Source organism: Fukomys damarensis, unplaced genomic scaffold, assembly GCF_012274545.1.
Source record: "Fukomys damarensis isolate Sample0158 unplaced genomic scaffold, DMR_v1.0_HiC HiC_scaffold_12, whole genome shotgun sequence".
In the NCBI taxonomy this organism is placed as follows: Eukaryota; Metazoa; Chordata; class Mammalia; order Rodentia; family Bathyergidae; genus Fukomys; species Fukomys damarensis.
The window spans coordinates 39,468,245-39,495,191 of NW_022900924.1; the positions used below are offsets into that span (position 1 = coordinate 39,468,245).

Sequence of the window (26,947 nt, forward strand, 5' to 3'; positions counted from 1 at the left end):
TGGCCTGTCTTGCAAGCACAAAGACCCAAGTTCAATCCCCGGTACCAAAATAAACCAAAACACACAAGCCACATAGCTTATTTCATTACATACATTTATTTTTAATTTATTACAACCAAATTAATTTGATTTGGAGAAGTATAGATAAATTCTGTAGAGAACATAGACTAAGTAATCTAAGAAACGGAGGACAGGTAATGTTCAGAGAGGCAAAGGACAAAAATTGAACAGCAAGATACACGGGGTGACAGATCTGTTTCAGGTCTGTGATGATACAGCCACTTCCAGGTACTTGAGTAAGCGGGTCAGTTGCTGCAGCTGACTGTGTTTGTCATCAACCATGATGTAACTGACTATTGGCTCCACAGTCTCATTACTTGAGAAATATTCCTTCAGTAATTAGTTTGAAGGGAAAAATCACATCTAGAGAAAAAAGCTTAGCTTTAAATACAGTGTAGCAAGAAATAGTCAATCGTTTGAAAATCACATTTTTTACCATATTCTCAGCTATATGAAAACATTTATTTTGAGTATTTTTAGACTGCTGTTAATTTGAAATCTGTTAATATTGTGGAATTTGTTTTATTTTTAAAGATGTTTCAAATTGGATTTTTTAAAAGAAGAATGGAATTTGGTTGCTATTTTATGATAGAACCTCGGCTTTTTCTGGTTTTTAAGTGTCCTCTGTAAAAATTAGTATCAGACTAATCAACTTTGAGGTTTTCCCTTTATTCTACTTTATATTACAATCCCATTAGGAAATGGGAAACTGGTGAATATATAATGAATTGTAAAATATTTTAATGTGTAACTTTCAACTGTGAAACTATGACTATTGGTATTTTGATGAAAACAGCTGCTGATAAAGTATTTTGTGTAAATTGTAGTTCTTATTAATTAGGAAATTATGGTTTGATTAGATTGTGCATACCCCAAGATTTTATTTTAAATTGATTTTCACATAGGTAAAACACAGTCCATCTGTGTTCGTTTTCCATCAAAACTGACTGATTTGGCATTATTTTTTAAAATTGTGAGATGAATAATATCTTAAAGGCACGATGGAAATTTCATAGCACATAAACTTGGACATTTCTTTACATAATGATTTTGTAGATCCATTTAACTCATATTTTGATCAATAGCCCATGCCTGCCAACTCCTGAAGAAATTTAATTTCTAGCAGTATGTTCAAGCTACTATGTTAACTTTATCTGAACATTATAAGTTTCTTTTCTGTGCCTATACAAACTATAACCCTGGGCTGGACCCACACCCTTGAAGTCCACCTAAAAAACTGATCTTGATGTCCAAGGTATCACTAAAATAATTAAGTTTAAAAACAATATATGGTGTTAATAGATGGTGATGCTTCCATTTAACGACAGCTTTCATATTTCAGATGTTTTTGAGATTAAGGAAGTGTGAAGGGAGGGGACAGAATGGGGAGGAATTGTTTGAATGAACTGCATTCTTTATATCCATCCTTCTCAGATGGGGGCATGTCTAAGAGAAGACTGGAAGTTGTGAAAATACATTGTGCATACCATGAGGGAATTAACTCTTCATTGAGGATGGGTTGTGAAGGCTGAACTATAAAATTCGGCACTCACAGCACCCTCAAATAATAATTCTTGGTGACAGGATAATACAGCTGGGCTGTTTTTAAAAGTACAAACAAAACCATTTTAATTAATACATTAAAATTGTACACATATCTTATGTGTCATGGCCTGGGAAGATTGTTTTCTTTTGTCATAAAAATTATTTCTACTCTCTGAAAAGACTGTTAGGATATAGCTCAAGATAATTGTGGTCCCAGTAAAACTGGATTAGTAACTATACCTCAGAGAGTTAAGAGGAAAAATAGATGACTTACAATTCAATACTTCAGGCTCTTAGGTTACAGAAATTTTTCAGAGCACTGTATTTTGGATTTGCAAAGTCAGAGTTCGCATGTCTTATTTTTAACGGTGCTGGAGACATTAATAAAATTGTTGGCTAAAATTTAATCATTGCTACAGCCGTTTGAAAAAGGCTGTAGTGTAGTGTGAGGAAGTTCATGTTACTAGGTTCTCAAATTTGGCATTTAAAATCAATTTTGTTCTCTTTTCTCCACTTATAGTGCATTTTGTATGTTTCTGCACACATTGCAAGCTCTAGTCAAGAGGAATCTTTTATAAAATGTAAAAAAATACTAAGGTTTTAAAATTCAGAAGAGTTTAGAATTTATTAGGAATTTCCCATGTTGGGATATTAGTCTTCAAATAAACTTATTTATTTCATCCAGGTATTCCACTTGATTAAGGTGTTGCATCTCCTTTTTATTAGTGCAGCCCCATTCCTTTTGCTTAGTTTTAGGTGTGTTAATAGTCTAGCCACACTAGTTAGCAGAAAGTAGCAGGTGTGAGTCAGAGGGATATTTTCTGACTTGTCATTTTTGCACAAGTACATAGTTTTAGTGGTGAGGAGAAGTAAAATTAGTCGAGTGTATGTATGTATAGTATAGTTCAGTGTAACTGAATTTTCCCTGCCAACAGAATCCATTCTTCATGTTGGTAAGTATGGAAAAAGTTTTAAATACATTTTGTAAGCCAAGTAAAGTCTATCAATCTGCATCGTTTAATCTGTCACGACAATAATTTTGTGGCAAAACCATGTACATTTTAAGGTATTCTTATTTTTATTGATCTTTCTAGGTTTCCAAGGAAACAAAATCCCTTTGGTGTTTCACATTAAAATATCTTTAATACAACTAAACTTCCTTAATCCTTGAATGAATTTCAAAGTGTGGTCATCATCTACTGATTTCATTTTTTTTTAAGTTCCTTACCAGATTTATGTCCTAAGAGTGGTTGGAGAACTTGGTATTTATCAGATTTCTAGAGATCTTTTTGGCTATGGAACTCAGATTTTATGTGCAGTTAATGGTTTCAATGTGATTAAGTCTTCAGACTTAATTTGCTTAATAAAATTCAAAAGAACATACCCTTTGGAACCTAACATTTTCATATCCTGGAGGATGTGATGCTACCAAAAGACTGCTGACACATCAACTGTTTACTTTAGAAGCTTCAATAAGGAGCCCAAACCACTCCTTTTATTTATTTATTTTTGCCCCATTAATTACAGCAAGTCTATTTCTCTATATTCTATTTATTCCATGAATTGAAGTCCTGTGGTATAATGCATTAGGAAAAAAATGTTTTCAGTGTCCTCTTTATGATGACCCAAAAAGTATTTGACACAGCAAGATGCATGTGTTACTATATTGAGAGTATAGAATAATAGCACTAAATTTAAGACCTCTTCCCAGTCTTGCTCTTCCTAGCAAGAAGTTTGGCCTGTGACTGCACTTATTGTTTGTTTGTGCTCATCAAAACTGTCAATGTCTGCTTTTCTTTAACTCTGCAGTCTGTAACATCACACTGTTTATTAAAAAAAAGAATTACCTTGACTTGTGTCCAAACAATCCTTAGTGTATTATGTAAGAAAGAGCTGTGATATTCTGTTTTGCCATGTCTCTTTGAGAAGCAAAGTAGTATTGCTAATAATCAAAATTTAGCTGGATTTGGGTTCTTTTCAATAATGAGGAAGAATACTTGTTTTAAAACCTAAAACAATTATGACTTAAAAGCCAGTTCTCTGCCCTAGTAAAGTGATGAATATTAGACAAATGTATGTTTGGATATTAACTTCCTTTAAGTATAAAGTGTGTGTGTGTGTGTGTGTGTGTGTGTGTGTGTGTGTATATATATATGAGAGAGAGAGAGAGAGATTATAAGTAGTCTTTTCAAGTCAGTTAAAGGCCAAAGCCTAAAAATAAAGTAGGGCTAGAAGCAAACTAATTTTGCTTTTAGTTATCATTAAGCATTGCTATAGTAAAGTCGGGACTTTGACCAGTAATGTATATCAGCTTTGATAATTTACTACTTCTAAGCATTTAATCAGTGATTAAATTTTATTGCTATGTCAAATGATTTGAACTTTAAATTGACATTGTTCCCTAAGTATAATTTCTGAAATGAACAAGTAGCCACTATCTAAATGGAAAACTGAAAGTAATTGCAATATATGCTTCAGCTTGCATTTGTTAGAAGAAAAATCATATAGTGACTACATATTGCTAAGATGTACTAAGAAATAGAATATAGTGTGCCCTTAATTTAAGAAAACTACAGAATCCTCACTTGCAGAATGATTTAAAATGTACATGCACACATGTACTTTATTATGGGAAAATCTTTAGCATGCAAAATAATTTACTGCAACATTTAAGCAGCAAATTCTGAGCCATAAATGACCATAGTGTTTTTTTGTTTTGTTTTGTTTTTGTTTTTTTTTGGTACCAGGGATCAAACTTGGGTCCTTGTGCTTGCGAGGCAGGTGGAGGAACCACTGAGCTAAACCCCGGCCCTTCTGAGCCATAAATGTATATCACATTTAGCCAAAAGAATGGGGGAGTGAGCCGAGAGAGTCTACTCTTCTGGTACCCTACCCCAGCCTCCCATTACAAAGCTAACTATTGCAGCTCTGCACAAGATTTTTTTTTTTTTTTTTTAGCTAGTGCATTTTTGAGCGCCTCTTCTAGAAATTGAAATCTAAGTGTTTCATTTACCCCACCTTGTTTGTGCTTTAAATAATAAAAGAAGAAACTATCTCTATGGTATAGATAAGAGAGGTTTGGATGGGTTAGCTGCTTTGCCCAAGGATGTATGTCTAAAAACTTGTAATTATGCCCTACAAATTGAAATGAATCTACCCTGAGATGGGTCCTTTGCACATTACAGGGTGAAAAACCAAGATTGTTCATTACTGGTCAATATTCTGCTTCATACTCAAGTTATCAATTTGTGGCTTGAAATTAATTACTAAAATACATTAAACTGAGTTAGAATCAAAGCTTGTCATTTGATTATATGTACAGGTAAACTTCAAAAGTCATTCTGTTGTTCAAGTTTGTACTAGAGATTGAACCCAGGGCCTTCACACTGAGCTAGATCCTAGCCCACCTGCATGTATTTATTTACTCATTCAATTATTTTAAGAAAGGGTCTTGCTAAGTTGTCCAGGCTTGACTCAAAATTATGATTCTCCTGCCTTAAGCTCCCAGATTGCTGGGATACCAGACAGCTTTTTAATGAAAATTTGAAACTGAGGTATATTGGAAAATGAGAACAAACTGTTCTCAACTCATTTTTCATCGTAGTTATTCTGAAAAGTACTTGCTGGGAGAGACCTATAACACTTGTCATTTAATAACTGTGGTTGATTCATTAATTAGGCAACTGTTGACTGCCATTGTGCTTTTCTACACTGTGGATTTTCTGAAGTACCTGTTGAAGTCCAGAACAGCTTTTCGTTACTTCACATTTCTAGTCAACACTTGTAATCCTACCAAAATGTGCACAGTGAAGTGAGCTTATGAAAAGCATAATTAATGAGGAAAGTTGTTGAAAGAAAAATTACATGGTACATGGCAAGGCTAAGTACAAATCACTATAAATTTACTGAATTTTCTAGGCGGCAGCTTTTCTCTTTCATTGTGAATGGTGAAGAAAGAACAAACTAATAAAATGGTAGGCCCACATTTTCTTAAATGTTCTAACTGTTATGTTTCTGTAGTGAATGAAGTGTTCTTCACTAAGGATTTTCATCATGAGAAATGTTTTCAAATAGCCTATACTGCCTAGAGTTAGGCTGATAGTTGAATGCTTAGCAGATCAGATGACTTCATCATCATTGGTTTTCATACTGACAAGTTCCAGCTAGAGCTGAAATTAGATCAACAACTACCTTGAACTCATCTTGCCTGTGGGGTGACCTACGTAGAGAAAGATTTGGAGTAGAAAAGATGGTGTGTGAATTTGTACATACTTGTAGAATACAGAAAGAGGCTTTTTAAAAGTGTTTCTCATGTGAAAGTAGTATGATAATAACTTTACCCTTTACATGGCTAGTTTGCAAGCAGGCGTAATTAGGTCTTCACTGAAGAAATTAATGTCTAAGGCCAACATTTTAATTTGGCCATTATCTTAATATTGTTCTGTTTCTTCCTTTCCTCTTGTCTGTACTCCACAGTTTGTACTGACGCTGTCCTATTGAGGGTATTTTGCCACCTACTTCATCTCTGGTGCTGTATTGTTCACAGAGGAGGGACAGGCGCTGTGTTAATCTCACCATGCCAACAATCAGGGCACCACCTAGCAGAGTCACGGAAGGCCAAAATAAACAGTGGAAGATAACCATTTGATTGTATTTTTTTATAAGAATGACATCTTCAGATTGGCTCTCTGGACTGTAGAAACATGAAAAAGGGGTTCCATTTTTGTGATCGAAGAATTCCTTTATGTCCAGAACACTGTTGAGTAAATCATTCCTATCTTGGTGACACTTCGGTGTGTAAAAGCACTAAGGAATATGGAGGAGGAAAAAGATGAGAGTACTATCACCAGTATCAAGCATTTAACAGTTTTAATTCTGAAATAGCTTCAGCCTCAAGCTAGAAGAGAAAAAATTTCAGTCTTAGCCAAATATCACATAGCTTATGAGGATGGTTGGCCAGGGAGCATGGAGTGAAATGACCACTTCCAGGTAGTAAGCTAAAAGTTTGCAGTTTACTACCGTATCGATTAAGCACTTGGGGCACGGTGTTAAAATGTTGGAGACTAAACATCATTGCATCCAAAACTAAAATCATACTGAAATCAGATGACACCAAAATGCAGTGTCATCTAATCTAATACAATTTTTATAGTTAACTTTAAATTTTGCTGACCAGTTATATAACATAAAATCAAAATACAATGTTTAAATTTAATAAGACAAATTTGCTTGACTGAAGGCAGACTGTTGATTATATTTTTTAACATGTTTGATATTCCAGGGAGCAGGAGCTCTGAAAGTAAGACAGTCCACTAATACCTCTTTCCATTGCCTGAGCCTACAAATTTCAGACACCAAATTGTGAAACTAGAATAATGCCCTTCCTTTTGTATACCCCAGTCCTCCCCCAAAGAATGCTTTTCATTTTCTTTATCCTGATATAAACATGATGAAAATACTAAAAGAAAACATTGATCCTTACAGCTGGCCCTGAGTTCTGACCCTGCTGAGTACAGTCTGACATGGGATTGTTGGCGGTAAAAGCTCTTTAATTACAAGAACTTACATTACCTCAGAACTGAACTGGGCAGCCTCTTCGTTATAATGTAGGAGAGCTTTCTGGCCTGAGTGGGTGAGGTTCACAAACACCTGGAGACATGGATACTTCTGACCTCGGCAGTCCACACTGCAGGTGACAGCACAGTCCAGCCAATCATCCGTGATCTGTGTGTGGATGGTTGTGCAGTTTGATTCTTCTCTCTGTATGCTTCAATGTGGAAAAATGCATGTTCTTCAGCTATTAGAGAAATTAGTTCTGTAGTCCTAATGTAGTCAAGGCATTTGTTTTAAGGGAGTGATGTGGAACCATTAACAAGCTGCATAAGGATCAGGGAGTATGGAGGACATGGACATGGGGTACACAGCAGTAAAGTGCCAGTCCCTGTCTCAATTTTTATTCTATTGCTATGTGTCTCACTATACCAACCCTAAGATTCCCTCAGATCTGTGGTACTCAAGTTTTAGAATCATCTGAAAGAATTTGTTAGGAAAACTCGTTAAATGTGACCCCAAAGCTTTGCTTGCAGAGGTTCTGGTTCAGTGAGTGTGAGTTGAGGCCCAAAAATCTATATTTAATGGTATTTAAGATATAAATATTGGGAGAAACACACTGTGATGTTAGCCTAAGTACTTATCACCAAGAGTCACACTCAGAAATCTCATCACCTCATGTTCCTTGTCCTTTGGAAGGACTCAATACAGACTCTAGGCGTTCTAGTAACAACGTCCAATTCCATTCCTGTACACGCTGTACTTTCCAAAACTCAAATACAGGCAATCGTATATTTGCCACCTGTAAATTCCTTAAAGTCAAGAGCTATGTCCTATTCATCTTTATGTTCCTCAAAACATGGGCATGACTTTATAAATGCTTACTGAATTAAACCTTACTAAGAAAATGTTATTTGTACAAGTGGTAGACAATGTTCTTGCCATGAAAACTTTGGTGGTGTTGAGAAAGGACCTGTAGATATGAAATAATTAGAGCACAAATCCAAGATAAAGTAAATGAAGATGAGAGGAAATCTTGAGATTGAATTTTTGAGACGAGCTGCTCCTGTCCCTTGCACTCCCATCTCAGTGAGTCTGTGTTTATTTCCTCTTGCCTTAAGCTTGCTTGATGAGCAAGCTTTAAAGTCAGAATGCTTCAAAAACATTGTTTTTTAGGTTCATACCCTACTGTCTTTAAAATCACTGACCATAAATAATTTCTATATATTGACATAATAAACTTGAGACCACTGTGCACTTTAACCCGACTTCAAGGCCTAGGGCACAAAAGTTGCTGGGGGGGTGGAGCTTGAGATGTGCTGGGAGAAGTGTTGGGGTGCTGTGATGTGAGGGTGTGAGAGGCTTCACTTAAGGTGACCTCGGACCTCAGGAGCCAAGGTGTATGGGCAGCGTCTCACACCTAGAAGGAGAGGAAACATATTCTCCCCAGGAACTCTCCCCAGAAGCACATTTCTCCTCTAGAAAGGAATGCCTCTAGAAAATTCCCCTGTATCCTAATAGTGGCACTGTGGGCTTCAGAACACGGTGACCTCTACACTTTCCCCTGACACTGCTAATTTAGGAATGGATGACTCCGAAAAATAACAAAATGGCATGTTTGACATGTGCCTGTGAGCCCAGCCCTTGGGAGGCTGAGGCAGGAAGATAATGAGTTTTAGGCCAGCTGAGGCAACATAGTTTAAAGCCTGAACTACATGGTGAGACCATGTCTCAAAAGTGAATGAGTAAAGGAAAAATAACAAAAAGTAGGCCACTCACTTCCTCTTTATGACCCCTTTCCCTGGCAAACTGACATCTCAAAAGGAGAATCTGTGACCTAAATGGATATTTAATTTGTGAATTATGTGTTGAGATGTATGTGGATTATGAGATCAGAGGGCAGGGAGTGAAGGAATAGCTGCCGCTTTCTTAGCACTTCATTCTCTATCGCCACCTGCTTCCCATGATGGTCAGAGAGACAGGCATTCGAATCTCCCTGACCTGTCAGGAGTCACTGGAGAAACCAAAGCGAGCCTCCCTGGCTTCACCAGTGTGCCCTGGTCGGATCCAGACTGGGAGCTCGGATCTTGTGTCCCTGTTTCTTACCTGAGCATGAAAGGCTTCAGGATGGTTGTTCCAAGCAAGAAGAACATTAGGACTGAGAAACCCATCATTGCAAACCCCAGCAGCATGGCTCTGTCCTCTCCAGCACTGGACGGCAATTTCTTGTGCACATCCGGTGTTTCTCCATTGCTGTAATCTCTCTGTCTCTTCTTCCCAGGGATAGAAAAGGCCGTCCTGCAGGGAGAGTGGCAGATGTCACAATGAGCTCATAAAGAAGCGGCAACATAGCCGTATATGGTGCTACATGCCTGTAATCCCGGCCTTTGGGGGAGGCTGAGGGAGGTGGAACTCACTTCAAACCCAGCCTGGATAATTCAGCAAGACCCTGTCTCAAAGTAAAAAATGAAAGGATCGGCATGAAGCTCAATGTGAAAGCCCTGGCGGCCCTGGGTTTAGCTCAGTGGTGCCACTGCCTGCCTTGCAAGCTCAAAGACCTGAGTTTGATCCTGAGTACCAAAAATAAATAAGTAAAAGTGGCAACATTTACCAACATGAGGAAAAGAGGAATAATCTCATTTGCTGCCATCCTGAAGGTAAAGTTCAATGCAACAAATCAGGATCCCACCTGCAGAACCTGGGGAAAAGTCCGTCTAAGCCAAAATGTGTTCTTGAGTATTTTTCAAAGATATTGTAACAAGACTAAGGAATTTTGCCTAGTAGAAGTCTTTAGAAATCTGCTTAGGGATGGGGATTTAGCTCAGTGGTTCCACTGCCTGCCTCTCAAACACAGGGTCCCAAGTTCAATCCCTGGTATGAAAAAAATAATCTGTTTAATCAAAAACCAGAAAGATATCTATAAGTAGCTTTAATTTCTTTTATGTAAATAAACATTAAAAACATCTCTCGCAGGGGTCAGGGATTTAGGGCAGTGATTTTGCCACCTGCCTCACAAGCACAAGGTCCAGAGTTCGATCCCCGGTACCAAAAAAACAAAACAATCAAAAACTGACCTCTCGGGGATATTGTACTTCCTTTCTGAAAATACTTTCTACACTGTTCTATGAATTTCATCTGGAAAGAATGAAAGAAGTCCCATTTGGGGCAAACGCACCCTAATCCGGGGAGGTCGGTCTTGTCCGGGCCTCGTGTCCACCGAGGGCCCAGGCCGCCCGCACTGGTGGAGACTTCAGTGCTGTCCCCGCGTGCTCTGATTGGATGTCCCTGCACTGGAAATCCCTTTGCAGCACAGGTTCTCTCACCATGGATGTCTAGGGCGACGCACAGGTCCGAGTGGTGGCGCATCGACAGCGCCCCGCCGGGGGGTGTCTTTGGTTTGGTTTGCTGGCGAGATTATTGCTAGTACTTTCCATCGGGATATTTCTCCCAAAAGTGCTGACTTTTAACCCCTCAGAAAAATTCCAAAATCTGCATTCCTACAGCTAAACCGCCAGCCGCGCCAGGCAGCGAGTGGCGACCCCAATGGATGGATCATGTCCTCCAGTTTGCTCAGTCCCGCTTCACGTGACCGGTTCCACTGATTGGAAGTTCCCTGTTCCCCAAAGTGTTTCCATTTTTCAGGCTTTTTGAAGTCGTAAGCCAAACAAGTGCATCTCTAACAGTAAAAACTCAGGCTCTATCAAGCCGCCTAAAAAGCTTACCAAATTTTGAAGCCAAGCACAAGTTCTATCAAGGGAATTGCTAATTGTTGCTGTTGTTTCAGCCTTTTTCCCACACCCTCGCCCTTTCCTCGCCTTTCTCTCCTGCAGCACCTTCAGACTCTGAGGAAATGAGGCAAGCGGCTGGTGAGGCAGGACGTCCCAGGAGCTGCAGCGCCCACGGCAACCTTACCTCGGGCCCTGAAGTTCTGGTTGGACACATTTTAGTCTCCTTTGATAGTTTACTCATCCTCTGTCATCTTATCCTCAGGGAACGGTCACAGAAAAGAAACATTTGTAAGTGCGAACTAGAGTATTTTATGACTTTTCAGTACATCTGGTATACTGATTAAGGAGAGTTTTAGCCTTACAGTCAGGTTTGGGTATTTTCTGTAGTCTCCAGTACCTAACACCATCCATTCTTCCTCATCCTCTGACACTGGATTTCAGTTGATCTGCACTGCAAGGCATCCTGGAGGTTTATTGTAAGATATCCTTGGAATACACGAGTGAAGAAGCTTTCAGTGAGGTCTCTGTGGCATTTCTAAAGCACTCATTAGCTATCCTGTCTATAATGGTATGTTACATAAAACTGGCACAACCTGTTAGATTCTGATCTCATTTAGGAACAAGAGAGCTGCCAGAACCCTAGTCCAGACTTCCTGTTTCTAATATTTCTGTTCGCTTTGTTCTAAGGCTTGATGAAAAATCAGGGGAGTGGTGCACCCTGTAAGTCCAGCATTTGGAAGGCTGAGGCAGAAGGATTACAGGTCTGAGGCCAGCCTGAGCTATATTGTGAGTTCACTCCAACACTGGGATACATAACGAGACCCTGTCTTCAAAAAGAAGGAGGAAAAGGAGGATGAGAGGGAAGCAGTTTCATGTTTGGGAGAAGAAAAATCACCATTGAAAATGAGCACACAGATAAATTTTTGTTATTGTAAAAGTAATAGGATCCTCCTTCTGCAGTACAGGGTATTGATACCCATGCTAACTGCAAACAGCTAGAAATTCTGACTAACACGTAAAGGATTTGGAAAACTCAAAGGACACAAAGTACGTGAAATGGCAACTCAAACAAGAAAATGGACAGAACCAAAATTTCACCTTGTAGGTATTTGCAGAGCTTCACTCTCAAAGTTTATGGTCACAGGGACAAAAGATCATGCCCAGAGCCTTTCCAAGATGCGGAATTTAATACAGCAGACCCTCAAGTTATGACTGGCCTGACATACAAACAACTTGGGTTAATTTGGTTAATGGAAGACTCATCTGCCTCTTGTTATGTATAGCGTGTACCCAGGGAAAACCAAGATCTCAGCTGTATTGACTTACAACCAACTTGGGTTACAACCAGCCCTGAGGCACCAATCAAGTTTGTAAGTCAAGGGTCTACTGTACATCATTCAGTTGGAGCTGGGGAGCCAAAGTATTTAAGTCTCAGTGACAAGTTGATGTTGAAATAACACAGTCACAATCACACACACACACACACACACACACACACACACACACACACACACCTCTACAGGAGACTGTAAGGAAAATGTTTTTCTCAAACCTTAACAATGAGAAAGGAGGAAAATTATAATCTCCCCTCTAATTTGAAGACCCAGTAAAAGATGATCCTCAGGAGGGTGCAGTCTGAATTCACTCTACCTGGGTAATCCAAAACCCTCAAGCTAAGCAGTTAGCTTAAGGTTGTTTTAAGTAAGTTGTGCCTTCTACCTACTTCTAGCCTAGACCTCAAATGAACCATAAATTTCCAGAGTACATATTCACGTTAAAAAATCATAAGACACACAGGAAATAAGGGACTTCAAGTATATAAACATAGACAACAGAATCCGATCCACACACAAAAATCATATATTTGGGAAGAAGATAAGATCTATCTAAATCTATATCTATACACATACACACACACACACACACACACACACATATATATATATATATATATATATATATACAATATTCTTCATATTTAAAAAGTGAAGGATTAAAAATATCAAAAAGAGTAAAGGACGCTAAAATATGATCGATGCCAAACATGGTGGTACACACCTATAGTCCCAGCATTCGGGAGGCTGAGGCAGAAGGATTGCCATGAGTTTGAGGCCAGCCTAGGCTACATAGTGAGTTCAAGGGCAGCCTGAACTACATAGCAAGACCCTCTCTCAAAAAAAATCAAACTAATATTAAAAGTTTAACCAGGCATGGTGGCACATGCCTGTAATCACAGCCTCAGGAGGCTGAGGCAGGAGGATCACCATGAGGGCAAAGCCAGCCTAGGCTACATTGACTTCAAGGGAAGCCTGAACTGCATAATGAGACCCTGTCTCAATAAATAAATAAATAAATAAATAAATAAATAAATAAATAAATAAATAAAAAAGAAAAATAAGGAATCAAATAGAATTTCTAGAAGTGAAAAAGAAGTGACATGAAAGTTGAAAAAGTAGTGGACAGATTTAATGATCATTTACTTACATCTAAAAGCATAATCAACAGCACTTTGCACTTGTAAGGCAGGCAGTGGAACCACTGAGCTAAATCCCTGGCCCTACTAAAGAGAGGTTAAGAAACATGGAAGATAGATGGAAAATGTCTAACATGGCATGTATTCAGAATTTCAAAGAAGATATGCTAGAAGCAATATGATAAAGAGAAAATCAAATTACAGAATTGATGAAGGACCCATCCACAGATTCCAGAAGCCCTGTGGCATAAAAGGAAAAGAAATCTATACCTAGGCATATCCAAATATATTTAATAGCCAGAAAGACAAAAAAAAAGAGACAGAGAGAGAGTGAAATCTTAGCAGCCAGAGAAAAAGACAGATTCACTTCAAAGGTCTGACAAACTGAACACTTACTTCTCTGCAACAAAATGGAAGTGAGAGCATCGTCACTATGCTAAGAGAAAGTGAGCACAGAATTGTGTATCTCATAAAATTCTCTCAGGCCTATGTGTGAAAGTGAATTGAGACAACCAAAACCGCGTTTGCCCTCAACAGACCTTAAGGAAGAGGTCAAATATTTTCTCTAGGCAGAAGGAAAATAATCCCGGTGACAGACCAGAGACCTAATCAGAAATGAAAAGCCTATGCAGGAGTAAACAGGTAAGGACATTGCCACTATGAAATAACAATCGTAATTCTTATTACATTTTGACGTTTGGGGGATGAAAAGGAAAGATAAATGCATGACAGGAGTACACATCGGTGCGATAGCAGTGCTGATGTGTTCTAAATGCTTGGTAATTTCAGGGAGTGAGAGATAAAGACACTGCTTTCACTTTGGTTACTCCACATCTGTGTGCGAAGTTTGTAGAGTGGCCTTTAAAGAAGCAGGAATAGGTGATCTAACTTCCAAACTCAGAAAAACAATCAAAGAGGAAAATCCATACAAAAGAAAGAAGGAAAAAACTCATGAGCAGGGACAAGGGGAAAAAATGAGAACCAAGACCTGTCATGTAGGGGTACAAGATCCCAATGATGAATGTAACTGTACTGTATACCTAAAATGTACCAATAAACTCAATTAAAAAAAAACTCATGAAGGGGAAAACATAAATATCACAAAATAACATGATAGAATAATGTTACTCTACTGGTATATTAGAAATTATCATAAATTAAATGATTTGAAGGATCCAGTTAAAGTATAGAGATTGTCTGACTAGGTTTAAATATATATTTATTATTTTTACAAAAGACACATCTAAAACACAGATAAAGAAAGGTTGGAATACATAAGGCAAACTGGAACAAAGATCAATCTGAAATGTTCCTTGAAAAGCTTTTTAGGAGTAAAGCAGTACAAAATTAAAGCTTCAATTCCCCCAGAAGATAAAGCAGTTCTACTTTGTATAACCCTAAAAGCCATAATTCATTGACAGAACTGTAGGAGAAATAGACAAGATCTGTTGTCAGATTATGAGATCTTCTTATGTATTCCTTTTTTTGGGGGGTGGGTACCAGGGATCGAACTCAGGACCTTGCACTTATGAGGCAGGAGAAGGGCCACTGAGCTAAATCCCTGGGCCTTCTTATGCATTCTTAATAACTGATAGTTCAACCAGACAAATCAGCAAGGAAATAAGACAAGCAGAGGTATTAGCAGTTTTATCTAAGTGATAAACTACTGCCTTGTGCAGAACACACATTCTTCTCAAGCAAAAATGGAGCATTAATGATTCCTGACCACAAACAGCCACCAAGGAAGGAAGCCTCAACAAACGTTCAAGGATTCCTCTGGTTTTTGTTTTCTTTGTTTGTTTGTTTGTGAGGCAGGGTCTCAGTATGTCGTTCAGGCTGGCTTTGAACTCACCATGTAGCCCCAAGCTGGGCTCAATTCAAGACAGTCTTCCTGTCTCAGCCTCCCAAAAGCTGGGATTGCAGATGTGCTCCACTACACCCGGCTCTATATTGTTTTAAAATCATGAAATCTCAAAGTAGCTTGGCGGTATATTTTTCACTTAGAAGTTTTTCATGTCATTAACAATTCTTCCGTAGCCTCTCTGTCAACTACAGAATGCTCCATCGATAGGCTGAGCCATCACTTCCTCATGCTGTTACTGAACATTATCAGGTCACTTCCAGTTTTCTGAGACCATCACCAGACCTGTAATCAACGTTATGTCATTTACAAGCACCATTCATCCAAGGACCTCAAATCACTTAAATCACCTAACTTACTCTCTGGTCAGTGAAACAGATAAAGGCATTTTCTCTTCTTTCATCTCCCCTTCTGACCAGCGAATGATCCTGAGGCACGTGTCCCCTCAGGGCAGCATCTGACCCGCCGCGTTGACTTCACCGCGGAGAGGGCTGACTTTACCACCAGACCTGCGCGAGACGGCGCTGCAGGCGCCCTGTGCCTCAGCCCGGGGCGCGAACTCAACTACAGGAGCCTGAACTCATTCGTCCGGGTGTGATCCCGCAGAAGCCAGCAGCCCCTCCCTCCAGCGCGGAAACTTGGGCAAGGCGTGCTCTTCAGAAACAAGCTGCGGCTCATCAAAGCTCCGTAATTCACCTGACCCGTGACTCCTCCGCGTGGGACGCATGAAGTTAATGTTTCCCTGCAATTTGTTTTTGTTGCAGGGGAGAATTGGGCAATTGTTTTTACCCTTCTGTTTTTTTAATTGCAAAATTATTTAACAAGTTATTTTGAAACAGGGTGGTTCATCAAGTTTATCAAGAGGAAACAGCAATCATCCAGTTGTGCATTTCAGAAACGAAAAGGAGATTGTGCATTGCTTTGGAAACAAACGGCTGCCTCTATATCTGGTTCATTATGAAGTGAATGAGGCATTAAAACTTGTTTGTGGCACGTCTGCCATTTGATCTTCTGCCACACAGTGATTCACCATAGCTGTCTGTTCATTATAGCATTGGTTCATTTCTAGGAGAGAAGAATCTCTTTCTGTTCTCTGTAATGTGTCCCTTCCTCCTGAATCCAGACCCTCTCCACACCCCTGCATCTCACTCTCCTCCTGTGTCTTCTCTCCCAAGTAGCTATAAGTGTAAAGGAAAACGGAGATGCCTATTACCATCTTCAGGGTTTCTATTTCTCAGCTCCCAGTTCCGCTGGGATCACTGAAGCGTGCAATTCGCATAGTGAGCAAACATGGCTGTGAAATGAACCCCAGATCAAGAATTCGCCAGTATGCTTTCCATCCTCAGGCGCTGCTCATCTCTCTGCTTTGGGGTCCCCTTTGGATGACCGCACTACCTCAACCCCAGACAGGCAGCAGGAGCACCTAGCACTAAAAGCTCTCATCTCCTTTGCTTTGCATTACCTGGGGACAAAGGGTCCTAAAGATAACCTCACTTCGCCCTTTACGGGATGCAGGTGGCTGGTTAATATCAACAGCTGAAATGTGCACGGAACAGAATGATCTTCTGGAGAGTGCCCAGAGATTCTCTACTTCCATTTCACAGGTAGGTAAAGATGAGGCAGAGATAGGTAAGTGACTTGCATAGGGTGCTATCATCAGGTAAGTGGTGAAGCTGGAATTTGAATGCGGGGCTGTGATTTCAACAATTCTCTAAGAATCAAATGCTAGTGTAACTTCCTCACTCATTCAACCAAGAGCTATAAACTGAGCAGCAACTCTGTGCTGGACCACCGTTAGCGCCAGGATCCAGAGCTTGTCACCTCGAGGAGGAATTCAGTAAACAAGCACATAGCCCCATGAGGTCAGTGCTGCTGGGGAAGCCTCAGGGGCACCCTGGGAAGCAGGCCTGTGGGCTTCCTCAGAGCACAAAGACCAGACTCACCTCACAACCTCATTACACACCAGCCCCTGGAACCGCTTGTTCAGCAAGATGCCTGTTACAGACCAAAAGATCGGTGGCGACTTACCTCCCCTGGTGCGTGCGGCTGCCCTGCAGTGTGATTTGAACGGGGATGCTGAAGGGCTGCATGAGACCACGGCTGGGTGAAAGGGGCTCCTCTCACCTGAGTCATGCCCCCCAGAGGGCACCAGAGGGGAAAACTTAAGCATCCATGCAAGTGGAGTCCCAGAAGGAGCCCCCAGTCCCTGGCACAGTGACGTCCATCAGAAACACTGGCACCTCCAGAGCTGCCAGCCCGCTAGAGCGTTCCTGGAGGTGGGGACTCTGGGCAGCCTGGCCCAGGTGGCTCTGAAGAGAGATTCCTGGCCAGGTGGATCAGCCCATCACAAATGCTCAAGAGCTGTGTGGCTCTCTGGAGCCAAAGCTTCTGCCCGATGGTTGTCCTGTGCCTGATGCCACCTTGTCACCTGTTTCCACGTCAGCAAGCAGGTACATTGTCATAGAGACCTAAATGCTTGTGGAAAGTTCTGAGACCCAAGGGACCCTCTGTAACTGGCGAGGGATGCACTTGGTACAAGGTATTAAAAGAAGAGGAAATGTTTTCCCCAGGCCACATTTCCTTTTTCACAAATTGTTGGAGTGCTATAAAGAACAGCTTTCTCTGGTTAGTTGCACATTCTAATAAAATTAACTTTTATATGTGATTTGCCAAATTTTCAAGGCTGAAAGGGTGATAACTCCCCATTAAAACTATCTCGAAGTATTTTTTAATGTATCAAATATCATTCTGATAATTTAAAAGGGCATTTGGAGATCTTTACTGCTAAATTATTTACTGCCTAATTGTGAACATTAATTACTATAATACAACATTGTAGTTTACAAAATGTATATGACAGAATGCCAGTAAACTTTTGTTGTTATTTTTTTAATCAAAGCAAGATTATATTATCAAGCCAGGCATGGTGGCACATGCCTGTAATCCCAGCACTTGGGAGGCTGAGACTGGAGGATCACTGTGAGTTCGAGACCAGCCTGGGCTACATAGTGAGTTCCAGTTCAGTCTCAACTATGTAGTGAGACCCTGTCTCAAAAAAAAAAAAAAAAAAAAAGATTATCTTATCATTTTCCAAAATGTTGATGTGAACAAGAATGTAAGCATAATCTCATCTAACAATACTGTGTAGCTATTTTAGCTGTTACTTGTAGCCATTTTAAAATCATTTAATAAAAATATAGATTTGCACATTCCTGATTTGTATTATTATTCTGTTAGAGTTATGGACTCAGTCCTGTGGAAATAGTTGTTTTTAGTGAACCGATGCAATTTAGAATAAAAACTGATGACACCTAGTATTTTTTCCTTCTGCTTCCTACTTCCACCTTGGCTTTCTAAGTAGATGATAATTTTTGCCCGTTAGATTTAGCTGTGCTAATAAATTACTTCTGGAACTTGGAACTTAACTCTCTTTGAAGCAGTGAATGACTTGCTGCTACTTGTATGCATTTGCCTCTGCCTCTGAAATATGGTCCTTTTTGCAACCCCTGAGACCTTTTCGGGGGGGATCAGATGAGACACTGTCTCACTGTTTTCCCAGGCTGGTCCTGAATCCCGGCTGTAGCCATCCACCCTTGTCTTAGCCCCCAAGTGGCTGAGAGAGATACCTCATGTGCACCCCCCACCCCTGACACCCTGTCTGTACCCAGGACTTGCGTCTGCCCTTACAGGACCCTCCCAGCCATTCGCAGCTTAGCATTCTTACTCCCTTAAGAGAAAATACTCCTGCATAATCTTTACAACTTCATCTTTAAACGGAACGCACTGAGATGTGGGTCTTTCGAATTACTTTTAGTCCTACTTCAACAGTTTGGCCAGGGTCTGACAGGTCTGTGTCGGTTGCTGGCAAGGGTGGGCCTGCCTGTGTCTTGGGTGTGGCTGTCACAGTCGGCCATGCTCGCAGAGCTAGCCAGTGCATGGTTCTCTTTTGGTTTTTAAAGAGAACCAAGATGGTAAATGAGAAAAGTAATGAAAAGTGATGTCACTTTTTCCCTTTGATATTGCTGAAGCCTGCTAGTGACTGGCTGTCCATCCTGTTCACTAATAACTTACCTACTCCTCCCCCTCCTCACAAATACCCCATTCCAAGTGCCCAACTCAACTTTCAAGAAGCACCCAGAGTTAGTAAGTGTGAATCGCAATCCCACTGTTTCTCCTTGGAAACTTGGGCAAAGCTGAGCCCAATGAGAGATGCCAGGTATTGGACATCAGGATCTCTGGGTCTCAAGAACTTTGCTGAAATCCTGGCTCATTCCTTCCTCTGGGTTAATCACTTCCTGCTCCACAAAATAGTAACTGCCAGGCATGGTGGAGCTGGGAGCTATAATCCCAGCACTCAGGAAGCTGAGGCAGAAGGATTGCTTCAAGTTTGAGGCCAGCCTGAACTATATACATAGCAAAACTCTGTCTCAAACTGAACTACATACATAATAATAAATAAAACAGTAACTGAGAATCACCTGTCAACCCACCATGGGTGTCCTCTCCTTGTTGTCCCAGAGACTCTGGGTCCTGGGTTCAAATGCTATCTTTATAACTTTAAATGACTATTTAAAAATTCCCTGCTCTGTTTGTCCTCAGTAAAAAGAGAGTAAATAAAAACGCAGCATGAGCTCATGAGTATGTGAGGCTCAGTGTCCATAAACTGTGATGAAATCTATATTTGAAAGAGGCTATTATTGCAAAATGCTGGAATGTGGATTCCTGGTTCCATGGACCCAGCTATTTCTTTTGCCCTTAACAGGTTATTTACTCCAGGGAGAAAAAGAACGTTCTCTCCTTTTCACCATGCTAAAGAAACTACTTCTTCATTCTTTTTCTATATTCTCAGTTATCCACTACTATTGCAACTAAGAATTCTTTTGTGGATGATATTCTCCATGCTCATGAAAACTGCATCTGTGTTTCTAAATTCAGCAATGAAGAGACCATTTATAACAACCTAAAAAGCATACAAAAGCCTGTGTTCTTTGTGCATCTGTGTCATAGGGGAATAAATAAACCAGTAACCAAACTGTCCTCTGGGAGAGGGCATTTTTGCAAATACAGACAACAATTTAAACTGTCAAAAGTAAAATCAGACCTGAGTTTATATTCTCTTTGCAGGAAAACAACAAGGAAATATGGTCTGTGTCACACCCTGCCAGAATCTTACATGGGACCTTGCTTTTTTCCTTTACTCTAGGCATTTTCTCCACCCATCTTTGTTAATTAAATGGGCACTTGACCCTATGAGCTACACTCATGTCTGAAAAACCAGCATCACTTCTCTGAAAATGTTTTTCCTTCTCTGAATAATAACACTACTGTACTGGCTAACATTTATTGAGCACTTAGTAGAAACCAGCACAGTTCAAAGGCAATATCCATTAATTTATTCAGGAGATTTTTTTTTTAATACAAGGTCTCATCATATAGTCTAGGATGGTCTTGAACTCACTACATAGCCTAGGCTGGCCTTGAACTCATGGTGATCCTACTGACTCAGCCTCTGAGGTACTGATTCACACAACCTCACAAAAGCAACATAACTGAGCCTATCCTGGCATACAGACAACACAAAGGATCAGTGAAGCAGAAACTAATAAAATGATAGCTGAAATTTTTAAATAGCTTAGCAGCCCTCTTGACTGATGGGCTAGTTTAAAATTCACTGTGACCAAACCTTCACCAGGTAGCACTGGGTACAGATATAATATTGCAAGTCAAAGCAATTGTTCACCACATAAATGGTACTCAAATTCAAGTGGGAATTTCTATTTTTAAGAAATTTCCAGGCCCTGTCTCTACTGATTTTGATAAAATAGTTTGGATATAGAGCCCAATAACCTGCTTTTTAAATGCCCTTGACACAGATGATCCTATATTCATACCAGTGTATATTCATACACTGGGTCACATCATGCATTAAATAAGCCTTGGAGACCAGGCCTTGGGAACAGAAACATCTTTCTGGTTCCAGACATGGCTGCCTCCCTGGAACTCAGCTCATTCCTCTAAGCATTATGGGAGTTGGAGCCTTCAAATGTGCCTTCAAGGGTTACCTTTAAGATCCAGTAGTCCTGAAATGGTAAGTTTATGTGCAAGCAATTTGTATCATCTCTCCTGGAGTTATGATGATGCTAAAACTCTTGCTCAGCTGCCATTGGTCATTCTCACCTAGAAAAGAAACAGAGAATCCAACTACTGCACCCTCTACCTGTATGTGGGCATTGTGCTCAGTGCTCAGCACTCTGGGAACATTTTATCCTGCTCACATAACTCATGGGTCGTGGATCATAGAATTATTGTCTTTTAAATCAGTGCTTCTGTAATTCGATTAACCATGAAACCTTCTTTCCATGAAAAAATATCATCACACAGAACAAATATTCCTTAGAATATGTTCATGATGTTGAATTTTGTCAAATGTTCTTTTTGCATCTATTGAGATGGTTGTGTAATTTTTATTCTTTTTAAAAAAATCATTATTTATTTATTATTTTGGTACTGGGGATCGAACTCAGGAACACGTGCTTGCAAGGCAGGTGGCAGCACCATTGAGCTAAATCCCCGACCTTTATTCTATGTGAAATATCACATTAATGAATTTGTGTATTGGGAACCATCCTTGCATCCCAGAGACAAATTTCAATGAGTTATTGTATACAATAATTTTAATGCACTATTAAATTTCATTTGTTATTATTTTGATGAAGGTTTTGGTATCTGTGTTCACTAAAGATAGATTTGATTTGATTTTGTTTTGTTGTGTTTTAGTTTGCAGTGTGGGGAATTTAACTCAGGGCCTTCACACTGAGCTGCATCCCCAGCCCTTTTTTATTTTGAGGAAGGTTCTCACTAAGTGGCTGAGTACACCTGGCTAAGGATATTGATCTACAGTTTTTGTTCTGTTTTGCTTTTTTTTCCTTGTAGTGTCTTTGTCTACTCTTGGTATCAGGATGATGCAGGGCTCATGAAATAATTTTGAGAGCATTCCCAATTCAATCTTTTGGAAGAGTTTAAAAAGAGTTGGTGCTATTTGGGGTTTTTTGTTGTTGTTGTTTTTGTTTTTGTTTTTTTAGTTTTTTGAGACTGGGTTTCACTATGTAGTTGAGACTGACCTGGAACTCACTATATAGCCCAGGCTAGTCTCGAACTCACAGTGAACTTCCTGCCTCAGCCTCCCGAGTGCTGGAATTACAGGAATGTGTCACCACGCCCGGTGCTAAATTTTTAAAGTGTGATTTAACAATGATGTCATCTGGTTCTTAGCCTTTCTTTGTTAGGAATTCTTAGATTATTGGTTCAAACTACTTTTTTGCTACCAATCTATTCAGGTGTTCTTCACAATTCAGTCTTGCTAGGATGTATATTTCTAGGAATTCGTTCATTTCTTCTAGGTTATCCAATTTGTTGTATAATTGGTCATAACGATCTTTTATGATCCTATTTATTTCTTGGCATCAATTGTAATGTCTCTTGTTTTTCATTTCATTTAAGGCTTATTTCTCTTATAGCTAAGGTTTGGTCTATTTTAACTTTTAAAAAAAATTTCAGCTGGAGATGTAGCTTAATGGCAGAGCACTTGCCTAACAAATGCAAGGCTCTCACTTTGATTCCCACCATCACAAATAAATAAATTTCATTGTTTTTCTTTTTTTTTTTTTTTAACCAGGGATTGAATTCAGGACCTTGAGTTTCCCAGACAGTCTCAGTGCTACCGAGCTAAATCCCCAGCCCAGCTTTTTCATTTTCTATTTTATTTATTTATGCTTTAATCTTCTTTACTTCCTTCTCTGTTAATGAAAGATTTCAGTAAACTAGGTATAGAAGAAATGTATCTCAACATAGTAAGGGCTACATATGAAAAGCCCATGGCCAACATTATACAAAGCAGTGAAACATAGAAAGATTTTCCACTGTCAGAAACAGAGCGATGACGCCCAGTGATGCTCGCTTCTATTTAACTCAGTGCCAGAAGTCCAAGGCATAGTGATTAGATGAGCAAAGAAATAGAATCCAAATAGGAACAGATGTTAACTCGTCTCCGCAGCTGACCTGGTTTTAAAAGTAAGAAACTCTAGGGGCCAGGGATTTAGCTCAGTGGCACTGTGCCTGCCCCACAAGTGCAAGGTCCTGAGTTCAATCCCTGGTACCAAAAGAAAAAGAAACAGAAAACCCTAAAGACTCCATCTAAAAATTTTTGTAACTAATAAATTTGTTACAGTTACTGGATACAAAGATTAATTTACAAGAACCAATTGATTTCTATGTACTCAAATTTTTTAAAAACTTTATTAAAAACTATTTTAAAAGCTTTTTTCTATTTAAAAAACTTTAAAGAGCTATTCTATCTAAAATAGCATCACAGAGAATGTATTTAGGAATAAGTTTGTGAAAGACTTATTGACAGAAAACTTTTTAAAATGATGAAAGCAATTAACAACACACATAAAAAGATGTCCCACAGTCATGGATTAGAAGATGTAATATTATAACATCACTACTGCCTGAATCAAACTAATGATTCAATGTTGCGCGCACCTCGCCAGCAAGGAGCACGCAACACTCAGGATTCTTCTGATGCACGCTTTATTGGAGTTTCTTCTACAATCTTCAATGGCGGAAAGACCCCGAGCCAGATGCGAGCCTGCCTTTATAGTCATCCGGGTGACGTGGCCCATTTCTATTGGTCCATGCCGGCCTGCATCATTCTGACGAACCAAGCGCCTCATCTGCGCAGGCGTGAACCACCGTCACGGCGGACTCACATCCGGAATTCATGCAGGGCATGAAGAACCCGGAAATAATGGCGCGTGACAATTCAATACAATCCCTATCAAAATTCAAATAGTATTTTTTATTGAAATTGAAAAACAATACAAAATGCACAAAGGATACAAAAGACCCTGAGCAGCTAAAACAATCTTGGCTAAGGAGGAAAAAGCTGGAGACACCACATTTTTGAAATTCAAGATATACTACTGTCTTAGTTACTTTTTTCATTGCTGACACACATACCCGACACCCAAAGTTAAAGGAGTAAAGGCTTATTTCAACTCATGGTTTGTAGAAGTTTCAGTCTAGAATCAACTGGCTCCAAGGCAGGGTGGCATGTGGGGGCAGGGCATTACAGAGGAGAAATTGTCGGTGGCAAGCGGGCAGGAGAGTGAAGTAGCAGCAGAAGCAGCAGTAGCAAAGGTTTTCTCTCTCTCCCTTTTTATACCATCCAAGCAGTAAGCCTGTTGATCAACTCCACCCACTCCCCGGGTGGGCTTCCATTAAAGCTAATAATTAGCTAATAATAATAATTTAATTTTTTCTTTCTTTGTTTCTTTTTTCTTTTTTGGTACCAGGGATCAAACTCAGGTCCTTGTGCTTGCAAGGCAGGCGGTGGAACCACTGAGCTAAATCCCGGCCATAATTTCATTTTTAAATGAGCAAGAGAATTAAATAGACATTTCTCCAGCTAAGACATACAAATGGCCAACAATTACATACAAAGATGCTCAACACATAAATTGGCAGGAGATACAACTCATAATCACTAGAAGAGATCACCTCACACCTATTAGGATGGCCACTGTCTTAGTTCATTTCATGTTGCTATAATGAAAAATCTTGGGCTGGGTGAGTCATTAAGAAAAGAAGCTTGATGCCTGGGATTTGGCTCAGTGGTTCTGGCCCCCGCCTCGCAAGCGCAAGGACTCAAGTTCGATCCCTGGTACCAAAAAAAAGAAAAAGAAAAGAAGCTTGTTTTGTCTCACAGTTCTGAAGATAAGAAAGTTCAAGGTCAAGCAGCCACAACTGATGAGGGCCGTGTGCCATTAGAACATGGCAGATGACATCACGTGGTGTCAGATTGTGTGAGAGTAGCAAATGGGCAACTGTAGGAAAGACCCAAACATAATAATCCACATTAGTGGAAGCCAATCCAGTTCCATGAGATCCAACTCACTGTCCAAACAACTAATCCAATCTTGAGGGCCCTAACCCAGTCTCAGGGGAACATTAACTCATTCATGAGGGCAGCATGCACCCTTCCTCCCTGCCCTACTCATCTCTCCAAAGCCCACCTCCTGACACTGCTGAATTGAGGAATTAAGTCTTAACATGAGTTTGGGTAGGAATAAGCCAGGTCTATACCAGAAGCAGCTGCTGTCAAAAACAAAAACAAACAAAAGATGACAGGGATTTGCTAGGCTGTAGAGAATCTGGAATCCTTATATATTGTCACTGGGGAGATAAATAGGCTTCATCACTATGGGAGACAGTATAATGACATCAAAATATTACAACTAGAACTGTCACAAGATCCAGCAATCCTCCTCTCTGTACGTTAACCTAAAAAATTGAAATCAAGATTTCAAAAAGAAACTAGCATCTCCATACACGTCACAGCCTGGTTCATAATCATGAAAACGTGAAAACAATCTAAATGTTTTTCAACAGATGAATGGGTAAAGAAAATGTGATACCATAAAGAAAATGTGGTCCTGGATTTAGTACCCAGCAGCACCCCAGGGGGAAAAAAAAAAACAAATGAAGGAAGAAAAGGAAAGAAAATGAAAGAAAAGTAGGGCCGGGAATTTAGCTCGTTGCTTCTGCCGCCTGCCTCTCAAGCACAAAGACCTGAATTTGATCCCCTGTGCCAAAAAAAAAAAAAAGTAAAAGGGAAATGTGTCACATACAGACAATGGAATATTATTCAGCTTAAAAGGGACGTTTGGTAATTTGCACCAACATGGCTAAACTGGAGGACATTATGTTGAGATAAGCCAATCACAATGGGACAAATACCACATGATTCCACTTATATGAGGTGTCCAAAATAGTCAAATTCATAGAAACAGAGTAGAATAGTTGTTTCTAGAGGTGGGGGGGGGAGTACAATTCAATAAGTATAAAGTGTCACGTATATAAAATGACTATCTTCTAGAAAGCCGCTGTAAAATACTGTACCTGTACTTAGCAATACTGTATTACACATTTCTAAGCTTATAAAGCAGACGGATCTCAAGTGGCTTACATACACATGCACATGGACACACGCTCGTATGCATGCTCACATGCTTTAGACAACATTGGTGCCGTGGTTTATGATCTAAAGTGCCCCCAAAGTGTCATGTGTTCAGAGGCAGGGATTTTGCATGGTGACTGGATCATAGGGGTGGTGTATTTGTGAGTAGATTAATCCAGTTGGGGGCTGTTTGGAAGAGGTGAGTCACTTAGGGTGCCTTTGGTAGGTCTCTCTCTCTCTCTCTCTCTCTCTCTCTCTCTTTCTCTCTTCCTCTCTCTTTTCCTGATGCCAAGGGTTGAGCACATTTCCTCTACCAAGCCCTTCTTTTCAGCCCTGGAGCCAGGTGATCATGGATTGGACCCTCTGAAACCATGAGCCAAAATAAACCTTTTATCCTTTAAATTGCGTATGTCAGGCACTCTGTCCCAGTGGCAGGAAAGCTGACAAATACAACTTGTCTATAATATACATAAACTTGGGAAAAGGGTAGATTTCAAGTGTCTTACCACCCACACACACACATGTTTGGGAAATGCTAAGCAATTAATTAAAATTCAAAGTTCCTTATAGGTCCCACATACGTCTCAGGTTTGGTTTCTTGTCGCTTCTTGACATATGACATCCTTTCTTTCTTGTCTTTTGTTGTTTGCTGTTCCCTTTTGTCCCCTTCTTCTTTTTTTTTTTTTTTTTTTTTTTTTTTTTTTTTTTTT

The 26,947-nt window shown here is 39.8% G+C and overlaps 1 protein-coding gene across 2 annotated transcripts; it reads right to left on the reverse strand.

Moving 5' to 3' along the window:
• Positions 1-5,088: 5,088 nt before the first annotated feature.
• Positions 5,089-17,464, reverse strand: Kcnmb3 (potassium calcium-activated channel subfamily M regulatory beta subunit 3). Of its 2 annotated transcripts, none has more exons than XM_010632442.3 (4): positions 17,246-17,464; positions 9,262-9,453; positions 7,177-7,372; positions 5,089-6,411 (listed from the first exon to the last, which is right to left on the reverse strand). In XM_010632442.3, exons 1-4 carry the CDS (start codon positions 17,305-17,307, stop codon positions 6,031-6,033), a joined length of 831 nt encoding a protein of 276 aa, XP_010630744.1. In that variant the 5' UTR covers positions 17,308-17,464; the 3' UTR covers positions 5,089-6,030. The 2 variants fall into 2 exon arrangements, with proteins under 2 accessions (XP_010630744.1, XP_010630746.1); XM_010632444.3 differs by lacking the exon at positions 17,246-17,464 and adding an exon at positions 15,577-15,831.
• Positions 17,465-26,947: the final 9,483 nt, after the last annotated feature.

Coding starts and splice junctions, on each gene's coding strand:
- Kcnmb3 (XM_010632442.3), bottom strand. CDS start 17,307: ATGCAGCCCTTCAGCATCCCCGTTCAAATCACACTGCAGGGCAGCCGC. Junction 7,373..9,261: donor CTGAAGCCTTTCATGCTCAG/GTAAGAAACAGG, acceptor TCCACATTGAAG/CATACAGAGAGAAGAATCAA. Junction 6,412..7,176: donor CTGCCCAGTTCAGTTCTGAG/GTAATGTAAGTT, acceptor CATATTCCTTAG/TGCTTTTACACACCGAAGTG.